General features: G+C 43.4%; 1 protein-coding gene across 1 annotated transcript in view; it reads right to left on the bottom strand.

The window, feature by feature from the left end:
- Positions 1-268: 268 nt before the first annotated feature.
- LOC124008850 (short transient receptor potential channel 5-like) overlaps positions 269-14,905 on the bottom strand; it is a 98,867-nt gene continuing 84,230 nt past the window's right edge. Inside the window, exons 13-17 of the mRNA XM_046320431.1 lie at positions 10,970-11,165; positions 10,113-10,322; positions 9,324-9,365; positions 2,429-2,518; positions 269-1,270 (exon numbers count right to left, since the gene is read on the bottom strand). Of these exons, the coding sequence (XP_046176387.1) occupies positions 269-1,270; positions 2,429-2,518; positions 9,324-9,365; positions 10,113-10,322; positions 10,970-11,165 (1,540 nt within the window). The remainder of the gene's footprint in view (positions 1,271-2,428; positions 2,519-9,323; positions 9,366-10,112; positions 10,323-10,969; positions 11,166-14,905) is intronic.

Genomic DNA, 14,905 nt, shown 5'->3' with positions numbered 1-14,905 from the left:
GACTTGCAGAAGGGACGGGCGTTCTCGGTAGCCATGGAAACTGTCTTTACGGTGTAGCTGAATCGCGACTGAGTTCCTCTTGCCCCCCCCCTCCCCCACCACATCACAAGTGACATCCTCGGTAAGATATGTGGGGGTGGTTTTAGGTCTATGACATCAAGCATGTGACATCACTCATGACATCACTCATGTCCCCTCATGGCTTTGCGTTTGTTTGGAAGGTACCGGCTGTTAGGTAAACCAATGGAAAACAACTATCTACAACCTTCTACAGTTGTGTAGTGACAGAGTCTTCGATGCCGCCAGAGTCCTCTATGACATCACAAGGCCCCACCCACCCCTCTCCCAAAACCCGGCCCCCTCCTCCTCCTCCTCCTCCCTCGAAGATGCTCTCGCTGGAGTCCAGGAGGTGGGAGCTCGAGTCGGCCATATTGGAAGCACAGTGTAGGGATTGGCAGGGACAGGGAGGTGGGAGGGGCAAGGTTAGCAGAGAGTCCCTCCCATTGGCTCGTCCAGAGGAAGCAGGAGGGGCTCCGACCTGGTTAGTGTGTCCGACCTGGTTCAGGTGCATCTCGTTGTGGGTCACATGACCCACCGAACCAAGGTCATATGACCCGCGACCTCTCAGGGGGCGGAGCAAGCCGTCAGAGATGGTGTAGGAAGGAGGAGATTGGCCGAGGGAGAGGGGAAGGGGCGGGGCTTTGCGTGAGAACAGTAAGGAGTGTGTTGTCTTATTGGACGTCGCCGACGACAACTGCTGGAGACGACTTCGCGTGCGAGCGAAGGATAAGGAGACGGAGGTGGAGGAAGAAGGGAATGAAGGGAAGATGAAAGAAGAGGACGGAATGGCTTCTCTCCTCACCCCGTTGCTCTTTGGTTTACCCTCTTCCTCATCTTCTTCTTCCTCCCATCCCTCCTTCTCTTCCTCCTCCCCCCATCCTTCCTGCTCCTCTTCCTCCCTCGTCATGGATACCACTTCCATTCCTGAAATACTCCGGACCAGAGCGGAGACGCCATATTTAGGCTTCTTCTTCTTCTCCATGCTTCCTGTCGGGGTCAGAAATGTCACGCCCTTTGACCTCTTGGCTCCACTCCCCTCCTGCGACGCTAGGGAGGGGTCAAGGTCAGGGTCAGGCCCTCCTTCGTCGCTGGTTCCTCCCTCATTTCTAAGTGTGGTTTCACTGCTGGAAGAGAGGCATCTGGGGGGGCGGCGGTTACCAAGGAGATCTAACACCTCATAACGAAAACTGGAGATGTCCTGCTTTAACTCCTGCAGTGGAGGAGGAGAGGAGGGAGGAGGAGAGGAGGGAGAGAGAAGAGAGAGAGAGTTATCTGAAGTTTGTGGATAAGAGAGAAGAAGAGAGGGATATGTTAGGGAGAGATGGAGAGGAGAGGAGAGGGACAGGTTAGGGAGAGAGGAGAGGAGAGGAGAGATGGAGAGGGACAGGTTAGGGAGAGAAAAGAGGAGAGGAGAGGGACAGGTTAGGGAGAGAGGAGAGGAGGGAGGAGGGAGGAGGAGAGGAGGGAGAGAGAAGAGAGAGAGAGTTATCTGAAGTTTGTGGATAAGAGAGAAGAAGAGAGGGACATGTTAGGGAGAGAGGAGAGGTGAGAAGGAGAGGGACAAGTTAGGGATCGAGGAGAGGAGAGGGACAGGTTAGGGAGAGATGAGAGGAGAGGGACAGGTTAGGGAGAGAGGAGAGGAGAGGGACAGGTTAGGGAGAGATGAGAGAAGAGGAGAGGGACAGGTTAGGGAGAGATGAGAGAAGAGAAGGAGAGGGACAGATTAGGGAGAGATGAGAGGAGAGAAGGAGAGGGACAGGTTAGGGAGAGATGAGAGGAGAGGGACAGGTTAGGGAGAGATGAGAGGAGAGAAGGAGAGGGACAGGTTAGGGAGAGATGACAGGTTAGGGAGAGATGAGAGGAGAGAAGGAGAGGGACAGGTTAGGGAGAGATGAGAGGAGAGAAGGAGAGGGACAGGTTAGGGAGAGATGAGAGGAGAGAAGGAGAGGGACAGGTTAGGGAGAGATGAGAGGAGAGGAGAGGGACAGGTTAGGGAGAGGGACAGGTTAGGGAGAGATGAGAGGAGAGGGACAGGTTAGGGAGAGAGGAGAGGAGAGGGACAGGTTAGGGAGAGATGAGAGGAGAGGAGAGGGACAGTTTAGAGAGAGAGGAGAGGAGAGGGGCAGATTAGGGAGAGATGAGAGGAGAGGAGAGGGACAGGTTAGGGAGAGAGGAGAGGGACAGGTTAGGGAGAGATGAGAGGAGAGGGACAGGTTAGGGAGAGAGGAGAGGAGAGGGACAGGTTAGGGAGAGAGGAGAGGAGAGGGACAGGTTAGGTAGAGAGGAGAAAAGGGGGAAGAAGAGCTGCTAAAAGTCATGCAGGAGGAACATTAGAATCTGCTGGAAAGACACTGGATAGAAAACAGACCTTAAAGTTCTCCTCGGTCAATCCCTCGTCCGTCTTGGCACTGCGTATCATGGCCGCCACGTACCTCTTCACCAGGCTACGGATCACTTCCTGTTAACAATGACATCACTTCCTGTTAACCACATTACAGTTGCATGTGGAAACGTCTTCTGATATTACCCGCCAACAAAACTACTGATTGGATACGTCTGGACTACACTTGTTGGTACACCATAGATTCTCAGAGATGAACCATTCTCCACAGGACAAGAAGCTTTTGGATGTGTGGGGAAAGAGTGCAACATCTACTTGGTCAGTCAGTCAGTCAGTTAATCAGTCAGTTCATCAATCAGTCAGCCAGTTAATCAGTCAGTCAGTCAGGTAATCAGTCAGTCAGGTAATCAGTCAGTCAGTTACTCAGTCAGTTAATCAGTCAGTCAGTTAATCAGTCAGTCAGTAAGTTAATCAGTCAGTCAGTTAATCAGTCAGTCAGTTAATCAGTCAGTCAGTCAGTTAATCAGTCAGTTAACCAGTCAGTCAGTTAATCAGTCAGTCAGTCAGTTAATCAGTCAGTCAGTTACTCAGTCAGTCAGTTCATCAGTCAGTCAGTCAGTCAGTTCATCAGTCAGTCAGTCAGTCAGTTCATCAGTCAGTCAGTCAGTCAGTCAGTCAGTCAGTCAGTCAGTCAGTCAGTCAGTCAGTCAGTCAGTCAGTCAGTCAGTCAGTTCATCAGTCAGTCAGTCAGTTAATCAGTCAGTTAACCAGTCAGTCAGTTAATCAGTCAGTCAGTCAGTTAATCAGTCAGTTAACCAGTCAGTCAGTTAATCAGTCAGTTAACCAGTCAGTCAGTTAATCAGTCAGTTAACCAGTCAGTCAGTTAATCAGTCAGTCAGTTAAACAGTCAGTCAGTCAGTTACTCAGTCAGTTAGTTAATCAGTCAGTCAGTTCATCAGTCAGTCAGTTAATCAGTCGGTCAGTCAGTTAATCAGTCAGTCAGTTACTCAGTCAGTCAGTCAGTTAATCAGTCAGTTAATCAGTCAGTCAGTCAGTCAGTTCATCAGTCAGTCAGTCAGTCAGTCAGTTCATCAGTCAGTCAGTCAGTTCATCAGTCAGTCAGTCAGTCAGTCAGTCAGTCAGTCAGTCAGTCAGTCAGTCAGTTCATCAGTCAGTCAGTCAGTTCATCAGTCAGTCAGTTAATCAGTCAGTTAATCAGTTAATCAGTCAGTTAATCAGTCAGTTAATCAGTTAATCAGTCAGTTAATCAGTCAGTTAATCAGTCAGTCAGTCAGTTAATCAGTTAATCAGTCAGTTAATCAGTTAATCAGTCAGTTAATCAGTCAGTCAGTTAATCAGTCAGTCAGTTCATCAGTCAGTTAATCAGTTAATCAGTCAGTCAGTCAGTTCATCAGTCAGTCAGTCAGTCAGTCAGTTCATCAGTCAGTCAGTCAGTTCATCAGTCAGTCAGTCAGTCAGTCAGTTAATCAGTCAGTCAGTTCATCAATCAGTCAGTCAGTTAATCAGTCAGTTATTCAGTCAGTCAGTTCATCAGTCAGTCAGTCAGTCAGTCAGTTAATCAGTCAGTCAGTTCATCAATCAGTCAGTCAGTTAATCAGTCAGTTATTCAGTCAGTCAGTTCATCAGTCAGTCAGTTAACCAGTCAGTCAGTTAATCAGTCAGTCAGTTAATCAGTCAGTCAGTGAATCAGTCAATCAGTCAGTCAATCAGTCAGTTAATCAGTCAGTCAGTCAGTCAGTCAGTTAATCAGTCAGTCAGTCAGTTAATCAGTCAGTCAGTCAGTTAATCAGTCAGTCAGTCAGTTCATCAGTCAGTCAGTTAATCAGTCAGTCAGTCAGTTCATCAGTCAGTCAGTTCATCAGTCAGTCAGTCAGTCAGTCAGTCAGTCAGTCAGTCAGTCAGTCAGTTAATCAGTTAATCAGTCAGTTAATCAGTCAGTCAGTTAATCAGTCAGTTAATCAGTCAGTTAATCAGTCAGTTAATCAGTCAGTTAATCAGTCAGTCAGTCAGTTAATCAGTTAATCAGTCAGTTAATCAGTCAGTTAATCAGTCAGTTAATCAGTCAGTCAGTCAGTTCATCAGTCAGTCAGTTAATCAGTCAGTCAGTCAGTTCATCAGTCAGTCAGTTCATCAGTCAGTCAGTCAGTCAGTCAGTCAGTCAGTCAGTCAGTCAGTCAGTCAGTCAGTCAGTCAGTCAGTCAGTTAATCAGTTAATCAGTCAGTCAGTCAGTCAGTTAATCAGTCAGTTAATCAGTCAGTTAATCAGTCAGTCAGTTAATCAGTTAATCAGTCAGTTAATCAGTCAGTTAATCAGTCAGTTAATCAGTCAGTCAGTCAGTCAGTCAGTCAGTCAGTCAGTTAATCAGTTAATCAGTCAGTTAATCAGTTAATCAGTCAGTTAATCAGTCAGTTAATCAGTCAGTTAATCAGTTAATCAGTCAGTCAGTCAGTCAGTCAGTCAGTCAGTCAGTTAATCAGTCAGTTAATCAGTTAATCAGTCAGTTAATCAGTCAGTTAATCAGTCAGTTAATCAGTTAATCAGTCAGTTAACCAGTTAATCAGTCAGTTAATCAGTCAGTTAATCAGTCAGTTAATCAGTTAATCAGTCAGTCACTCAGTCAGTCAGTCAGTTAATCAGTTAATCAGTCAGTTAATCAGTTAATCAGTCAGTTCATCAGTCAGTCAGTCAGTCAGTCAGTCAGTTAATCAGTCAGTCAGTTAATCAGTCAGTTATTCAGTCAGTTAATCAGTCAGTCAGTCAGTCAGTTAATCAGTTAATCAGTCAGTCCATCAGTCAGTTATTCAGTCAGTCAGTTCATCAGTCAGTCAGTTAACCAGTCAGTCAGTTAATCAGTCAGTCAGTCAGTGAATCAGTCAGTCAGTGAATCAGTCAATCAGTCAGTCAATCAGTCAGTTAATCAGTCAGTCAGTTAATCAGTCAGTCAGTTAGTCAGTTAATCAGTCAGTCAGTCAGTTAATCAGTCAGTCAGTCAGTTAATCAGTCAGTCAGTCAGTTAATCAGTCAGTCAGTCAGTTAATCGGTCAGTCAGTCAGTCAGTTAATCAGTCAGTCAGTTAATCAGTCAGTCAGTCAGTTAATCAGTCAGTCAGTCAGTCAGTTAATCAGTCAGTCAGTCAGTCAGTTAATCAGTCAGTCAGTTAATCAGTCAGTCAGTCAGTTAATCAGTTAGTCAGTTACTCAGCCAAAGAGTTGGTAGAAAATACTATGTTTGTCTGTGTGTGTGTGCTAGCAGAGAGTATGAGTGTGTGAAAGAGAGCGGGAGAGAGGAAGATAGAGAGACAAAGAGAGCGAGAGAGAGGAAGATAGAGAGACAGAGAGAGCGAGAGAGAGGAAGATAGAGAGACAGAGAGAGAGAGAGAGAGAGAGAGAGAGAGAGAGAGGAAGATAGAGAGAGAGAGAGAGGAAGATAGAGAGAGAGAGGAAGATAGAGAGAGAGAGAGGAAGGTAGAGAGAGAGAGAGAGAGAGGAAGGTAGAGAGAGAGAGAGAGAGAGAGAGAGGAAGATAGAGAGAGAGACACAGAGAGAGAGAGAGAGAGAGAGAGAGAGAGAGAGAGAGAGACAGAGAGAGACAGAGAGAGAGAGAGACAGAGAGAGAGAGAGAGAGAGAGAGACAGAGAGAGAGAGACAGAGAGACAGAGAGAGAGACAGAGAGAGAGACAGAGAGAGAGAGAGAGAGACAGAGAGACAGAGAGAGAGACAGAGAGAGAAAGATGTTTACTGTTCATTTTTGATTGTTTGACTTGAATTGAGAGAGGGGGAGAGGGGGATTGAAAAAGAGAGAGACATTGGGAGAGAGAGAAAGACAGAGATAGATACATAGATAGAGATAGATATAGAGAGACATTAGAGATAGATAAAGATATAGAGATATATATAGAGATAGATAGAGATAGATAAAGAGATATATAGAGATATATAAAGAGATAGATAAAGATATAGAGATATATATAGAGATAGATAGAGATATATATAGAGATATATATAGAGATAGATAGAGATATATATAGAGATATATATAGAGATAGATAGAGATATATAAAGAGATAGATAAAGATATAGAGATATATATAGAGATAGATAGAGATATATATAGAGATATATATAGAGATAGATAGAGATATATATAGAGATATATATAGAGATAGATAGAGATATATATAGAGATAGATAGAGATATATATAGAGATAGATAGAGATATATATAGAGATATATAAAGAGATAGATAGAGATATATATAGAGATATATATAGAGATAGATAGAGAGATAGATAGAGATATATATAGAGATAGATAGAGAGATAGATATAGAGATATATATAGAGATAGATAGAGACATATAGAGATAGATAAAGAGATAGATAAAGATATAGAGATATATATAGAGATAGATAGAGATATATATAGAGATAGATAGAGATAGATAAAGAGATATATAGAGATATATAAAGAGATAGATAAAGATATAGAGATATATATAGAGATAGATAGAGATATATATAGAGATATATATAGAGATAGATAGAGATATATATAGAGATAGATAGAGATATATATAGAGATAGATAGAGATATATATAGAGATAGATAGAGATATATAAAGAGATAGATAGAGATATAGAGATATATATAGAGATAGATAAAAAGATAGATATAGAGATATATATAGAGATAGATAGAGATATATATAGAGATAGATATAGAGATATATATAGAGATAGATAGAGATATATATAGAGATAGATAGAGATATATAAAGAGATAGATAGAGATATATATAGAGATAGATAGAGATATATATAGAGATAGATAGAGATATATATAGAGATATATAAAGAGATAGATAGAGATATATATAGAGATAGATAGAGATATATATAGAGATATATAAAGAGATAGATAGAGATATATATAGAGATAGATAAAAAGATAGATATAGAGATATATATAGAGATAGATAGAGAGATAGATATAGAGATATATATAGAGATATATATAGAGATATATATAGAGATAGATAGAGATATATATAGAGATATATAAAGAGATAGATAGAGATATATATAGAGATAGATAAAAAGATAGATATAGAGATATATATAGAGATAGATAGAGAGATAGATATAGAGATATATATAGAGATATATATAGAGATAGATAGAGACATATAGAGATAGATAAAGAGATAGATAAAGATATAGAGATATATATAGAGATATATATAGAGATAGATAGAGACATATATAGAGATAGATAAGGAGATAAAGATATAGAGATAGATAAAAAGATAGATATAGAGATAAAAATAGATATATAGAGATATAGATATGTGTTTAAAGGCACAGTCAACTTAGTGTATGTATGTAAACTTCTGACCCACTGGAATTGTGATACATGAATTATAAGTGAAATAATCTGTCTGGAAAAATTGGTTGAAAATTGACTTGTGTCGTGCACAAAGTAGATGTCCTAACCGACTTGCCAAAACTATAGTTTGTTAACAAGAAATGTGTGGAGTGGTTGAAAAATGAGTTTTAATGACTCCAACCTAAGTGTTTGTAAACGTCCGACTTAAACTGTACATATATATAGAGAGAGATAGATAGAGATGCAGAGAGATGAAGAGAGATATAGATTGATATATATATATATAAAGCCCCTTGAATTGAATTGAATATAGAGATATATATAGAGACATATATAGAGAGACATATAGAGATAGATATAGATAGATAGAGGTAGTTATATAGATATATAGAGAGGCATTATAGATAGATAGATAGATAGATAGATAGATAGATAGAGAGACATTATAGATATATATATAGATAGATAGATATATAGATAGATAGATAGATAGATAGATAAATAGATAGATAGATAGATAGATAGATAGATAGATATAGATAGATAGATAGATAGATAGATATATAGATACATAGATACATAGAAAGACATTATTATATATATATATATATATATATATATATATATATATATATATATATATATATATATATATATATATATATATATATATATAGATATATATAGATATATAGAGAGGCATTAAAGATATATATATATATATATATATATATATATATATATAGATATAGGTAGATATATAAAGAGACATTATAGATATATGTATATAGATAGATATAGGTAGATATATAAAGAGACATTATAGATATATGTATATAGATAGATATAGGTAGATATATAGAGAGACATTATAGATATATAGATAGATAGATATAGATTGATATAGATATATAGAGAGACATTATAGATAGATAGATAGATATAGATTGATATAGATAGATAGATATATAGAGAGACATTATAGATAGATATATAGATATGATAGATAGATATAGATAGATATATAGAGAGACATTATATATATAGATATATAGATATATAGATAGATATAGATAGATAGAGGTAGATATAGGTAGATATATAGAGAGACAATATAGATAGATAGAAGTATATATATAGAGATACATTATAGATAGATATATAGAGAGACATTATATATATATATATTTATAGATAGATATAGGTAGATATATAGAGAGACATTATAGATAGATATATAGATAGATATAGATAGATATATATAGATAGATAGATATAGATAGATAGAGGTAGATATATAGAGAGACATTATAGATAGATATATAGATAGATATAGATAGATATATATAGATAGATAGATATAGATAGATAGAGGTAGATATATAGAGAGACATTATAGATAGATATATAGAGAGACATTATAGATATATAGACATAGATATATAGAGAGACATTATAGATATATAGACATAGATATATAGAGATACATTATAGATATATATATATAGATAGTACCTGATAATGTTGATTCTGTATCAGGCTGTCTGCATGACGCTCCTGGAAGGAAATTATATAAAGTTATGTACCTCACACACACACACACACACACACACACACACACACACACACACACACACACACACACACACACACACACACACACACACACACACACACACACACACACACACACACACACACACACACACACACACACACACACACACACACACACACACACACACACACACACACACACACACACACACACACACACACACACACACACACACACACACACTGCCCACTCATAGTATGCAGTATCAGATGGATTCTCAGTGTTACATAATCCAGCCCACATTAGTGTGTGTCCCAAACGGCCCTCTATTCCCTACATTAAAAGTAGTTTAAAAGTAGTGCACTACGTTATTGGTACAACCTATGGACCCTGGTTAAAAGTAGTGCCCAATGTAGGGAAGAGAGGGCCATTTGGGATGCAAAGGAAATCAGAGAGAGACAGAGAGAGAGAGAGAAATAGCGGACAGAAAGAGAGAGAGAGAGACAGAGAGAGAGAGAGAGAGAGAGAGAGAGAGAGAGAGAGAGAGAGAGAGAGAGAGAGAGAGAGAGAGAGAGAGAGAGAGAGAGAGAGAGAGAGAGAGAGACAGAGACAGAGAGACAGAGACAGAGACAGAGAGAGGACATATGACAGAGAGGGAGGGGGTATATACTGTATATAAACATAATATTATTGTCTCCATATGTTTCATGTGTGTATACTGAATAAATAGTGTGTTGACTTCTTACCGTGAACTCTTGTAGGTCGTGGTGTTTGTCTGTGTCGTCAGCAGGGGGCGCTCCTCTCCTACAGAGTCGATGGTGAACCCACAGACAGAGGTACCACACTGACTTAGGACTGGGGACGATGTTGAAGGGAGGGGGCAGAGTACCCCCCTCGTCAAAATAACTCATCCATAACTTGGTCCGGGCAAACTTCCACTCTATATCTGCATGGTCCTGGAGGAGAGAGAGGGGGGAGTGGGGAGAGAGGGAGAGGAGATGGGGAAAGTGGGAGAGAGTGAGAGGAGGGGGAGAGAAGGGGGAGGGAGGGGGAGGGAGGGAGGGGGAAAAGTGGGAGAGAGAGGGGGAGGGAGGGGGAGGGAGGGGGAAAAGTGGGAGAGAGAGGGGAGGGAGGGGGGGAAAAAGAATCAGTTCGTTGGTATATATATTTTGGAACAGATTGTTAGTGTGTGTGTGTGTGTGTGTGTGTGTGTGTGTGTGTGTGTGTGTGTGTGTGTGTGTGTGTGTGTGTGTGTGTGTGTGTGTGTGTGTGTGTGTGTGTGTGTGTGTGTGTGTGTGTGTGTGTGTGTGTGTGTGTGTGTGTGTGTGTGTGTGTGTGTGTGTGTCCCGAAAACATTGAAATAAAATCACATACAGGAATCCTCTAATGAAGGATGACTTTGGTCTTACACTGTGCAACAGTTGGAGATAATGTAACTTTACAATAAAATCAATCAGGCAATCAATAAGGTGTGTTAACTCTGGAATACATCTATGTATTGATTGACACATGATTGGCTGAGAGAGAGAGAAGGAGGAGGGAGAGGTTTTGAGAACCAATGCAATATCATTTAGATAATTGAAATAGCTGTACTCGTACTCACAGCGATGAGTTGGTAGGAGTTGTTCATCATGGCGATCAACATGTTGAGCAGAACCACCAGAGAGATGACGTTGTAGGTTCCGAACATGGTGGCCCCCACAAACTCAGTGAACTCATGACGGGCTTTAACGTTAGTCACGTACAGGTTTAACAGGCCAAAGATGGACCAGAACAGAGACTGGAGAGTCTCAAATAACCTGGAGAACGAGAGAGAAAGAGAGAGAGAGACGGAGAGAGAGAGAGAGAGAGAGAGAGAGAGAGAGAGAGAGAGAGAGAGAGAGAGAGAGAGAGAGAGAGAGAGAAAAAAAAATAGAGGAGAGAGAGAGACAAAAGAGAGAGAGAGAGAGAGAGAGAGAGAGAGAGAGAGAGAGAGAGAGAGAGAGAGAGAGAGAGAGAGAGGAGAGAGATAGAGGGACAAAGAGAGAGAGAGACAGAGAGAGAGAGAGAGACAAAGAGAGAGAGAGACAGAGAGAGAGAGAGAGAGAGAGAGAGAGAGAGAGAGAGAGAGAGAGAGAGAGAGAGAGAGAGAGAGAGAGAGAGAGAGAGAGAGAGAGACAAGAGAGAGAGAGAGACAAAGAGAGAGAGAGAGAGAGAGAGAGAGAGAGAGAGAGAGAGAGAGAGGAGAGAGATAGAGGGACAAAGAGAGAGAGAGACAGAGAGAGAGAGAGAGACAAAGAGAGAGAGAGACACAGAGAGAGAGAGAGAGAGAGAGAGAGAGAGAGAGAGAGAGAGAGAGAGAGAGAGACAGAGAGAGAGAGAGAGAGAGAGAGAGAGAGAGAGAGAGAGAGAGAGAGAGAGAGAGAGAGAGAGAGAGTATTCTAGGAGAAGGATAAATGAAAAGAGAACGTTATTGTGAAGAGAGAGAACCAACACAGTCTCATTGCAGAATTAGACGTTCCTCCACGTTCTCCACATTTTAAAGTTGCTCCAACCGTTACATCTCCTGGTGCTCTGCATCGTTCCATTTCTCCAACCGTTAGATCTCCTGGTGCTCTGCATCGTTCCATTTCTCCAACCGTTACATCTCCTGGTGCTCTGCATCGTTCCATTTCTCCAACCGTTTCCCCTTTTGCCCTCAGAACAGCCTCAATTCTTCGGGGCGTGGACTCTACAAGGTGTCAGAACAGCCTCAGTTCATCGGGGCGTGGACTCTACAAGGTGTCAGAACAGCCTCATCGGGGCGTGGACTCTACAAGGTGTCAGAACAGCCTCAGTTCATCGGGGCGTGGACTCTACAAGGTGTCAGAACAGCCTCATCGGGGCGTGGACTCTACAAGGTGTCAGAACAGCCTCAGTTCATCGGGGCGTGGACTCTACAAGGTGTCAGAACAGCCTCATCGGGGGGTGGACTCTACAAGGTGTCAGAACAGCCTCATCGGGGGGTGGACTCTACAAGGTGTCAGAACAGCCTCATCGGGGGGTGGACTCTACAAGGTGTCGAAAGCGTTCCACTGGGATGCTGCGTCCATGTTGACTCCAAATGCTTCCTTTGGGTGGTGGACCGTTCAGGATAGACACGGGAAACAGTTGAGTGTGAAAAAAATCACAGCACCGTTGCAGTTCTTGACACAGTCAAACTGGTTCACCTTGGCACCTACTACCGTACCCTGTTTAAAGGCACTTAATTCTATTGTCTTGCCAATTCACCCTCTGAATGGCACACACACACACAATGTCTCTGTCTCAAGGCCTAAACATCTTCCTGTCTTCTCCCCTTCATCTACGAAATATCTGACCTCATCATAAGAGCCGCAGTTTCTCCCTGATCTGCCCACATCCACCAGTTTTCCTCTTGACAGGGGAGGTGTTTCATTTATTTTATACTTTTTAAAATGTAATTTTATGCAATTCTACACATGTTGCCACACACCTGCTATATGAGTTCTGTTATACTCACAGACGTCATTCAAACAGTTTTAGAAACTTCAGAGTGTTTTCTTTCCAATACTAATAATACTATGCAAATATTAGCAACTATGACTGATGAGCAGGCCGTTTACTCTGGGCACCTCTGTTCACCTTTCATCCAAGCTACTCAATACTGCCCCTGCAGCCATAAGAAGTTAAAGCAAGTTTGCTGCAATTCTACACATTTTTCCACAGAGCCCGAGGAGAATGGTTGGAAGTTTTAATGTGACATCTGAGTGACACTGACTAACAAAAATCAATGGGTGCCCATTGGGTGCCCAGCCGGTCATTTTACCATGACGACACGTTTAGACAGGCCGCTAAACTAACTAACTAATTTAGCAATCAACAAAAATGGTAGGTGACATGGGCTAATTGAGTGACTGACATAACAAGAGAAAGACTGATGATGCACAACCGCATGTTTAAGTTGTACAATTTGGTATTTTACTACTCTGACTTACAACTGAGTTTGCTCTACTAATTTTATTAATATTTATTTATTTTTTGGGGTGAGGAGGACTGATTCCTGGGCCTTCGTAAGGGGGGCCAGGGCCTTCGTAAGGGGCCAGGGCCTTCGTAAGGGGGGCCAGGGCCTTCGTAAGGGGGGCCAGGGCCTTCGTAAGGGGGGCCAGGGCCTTCGTAAGGGGGCCAGGGCCTTCGTAAGGGGGCCAGGGCCTTCGTAAGGGGGCCAGGGCCTTCGTAAGGGGGCCAGGGCCTTCGTAAGCCAGGGCCTTCGGGGCCAGGGCCTTCGTAGGGGGGCCAGGGCCTTGCCTTCGTAAGGGGGCCAGGGCCTTCGTAAGGGGGCCAGGGCCTTCGTAAGGGGGCCGTAAGGGGGCCAGGGCCTTCGTAAAGGGGCCAGGGCCTTCGTAAGGGCCAGGGCCCGTAAGGGCCAGGGCCTTCGTAAGGGGGCCAGGGCCTTCGTAAGGGGGCCAGGGCCTTCGTAAGGGGGGCCAGGGCCTTCGTAAGGGGGCCAGGGCCTTCGTAAGGGGGCCATTGCCTTCGTAAGGGGGCCAGGGCCTTCGAAAGGGGGCCAGGGCCAGGGCCTTCGTAAGGGGGGCCAGGGCCTTCGTAAGGGGGGCCATTGCCTTCGTAAGGGGGCCAGGGCCTTCGTAAGGGGGCCAGGGCCTTCGTAAGGGGGCCAGGGCCTTCGTAAGGGGGCCAGGGCCTTCGTAAGGGGGCCAGGGCCTTCGTAAGGGGGCCAGGGCCTTCGTAAGGGGGCCAGGGCCTTCGTAAGGGGGCCAGGGCCTTCGTAAGGGGGGCCAGGGCCTTCGTAAGGGGGCCAGGGCCTTCGTAAGGGGGCCAGGGCCTTCGTAAGGGGGCCAGGGCCTTCGTAAGGGGCCAGGGCCCAGGGCCAGGGCCTTCGTAAGGGGGCCAGGGCCTTCGTAAGGGGGCCAGGGCCTTCGTAAGGGGGCCAGGGCCTTCGTAAGGGGGCCAGGGCCTTCGTAAGGGGGGCCAGGGCCTTCGTAAGGGGGCCAGGGCCTTCGTAAGGGGGGCCAGGGCCTTCGTAAGGGGGGCCAGGGCCTTCGTAAGGGGGGCCAGGGCCTTCGTAAGGGGGGCCAGGGCCTTCGTAAGGGGGCCAGGGCCTTCGTAAGGGGGCCAGGGCCTTCGTAAGGGGGCCAGGGCCTTCGTAAGGGGGCCAGGGCCTTCGTAAGGGGGCCAGGGCCTTCGTAAGGGGGCCAGGGCCTTCGTAAGGGGGCCAGGGCCTTCGTAAGGGGGGCCAGGGCCTTCGTAAGGGGGGCCAGGGCCTTCGTAAGGGGGGCCAGGGCCTTCGTAAGGGGGGCCAGGGCCTGCATCCATGATCTACACTGATGGAAGTGGATTTAACAAGTGACATCAATAAGGGATCATAGCTTTCACCTGGATTCACCTGGTCAGTCTGTGTCATGGAAAGAGAGTTCCTAATGTTTTGAACACTCAGTGTAAATATAATTAATTGTATTTAATATTTTATGTTAAAAAGAAGGCATAAATTGGAAGGAAATAGAAAGATTTGTACACTCAGTGTAAATATAATTAATTGTATTTA

This window comes from Oncorhynchus gorbuscha, linkage group LG21, assembly GCF_021184085.1.
Source record: "Oncorhynchus gorbuscha isolate QuinsamMale2020 ecotype Even-year linkage group LG21, OgorEven_v1.0, whole genome shotgun sequence".
NCBI classification, from domain to species: Eukaryota; Metazoa; Chordata; class Actinopteri; order Salmoniformes; family Salmonidae; genus Oncorhynchus; species Oncorhynchus gorbuscha.
Note: the sequence above shows the minus strand (reverse complement) of the source record. Positions and strands in the feature narration are given on the sequence as shown.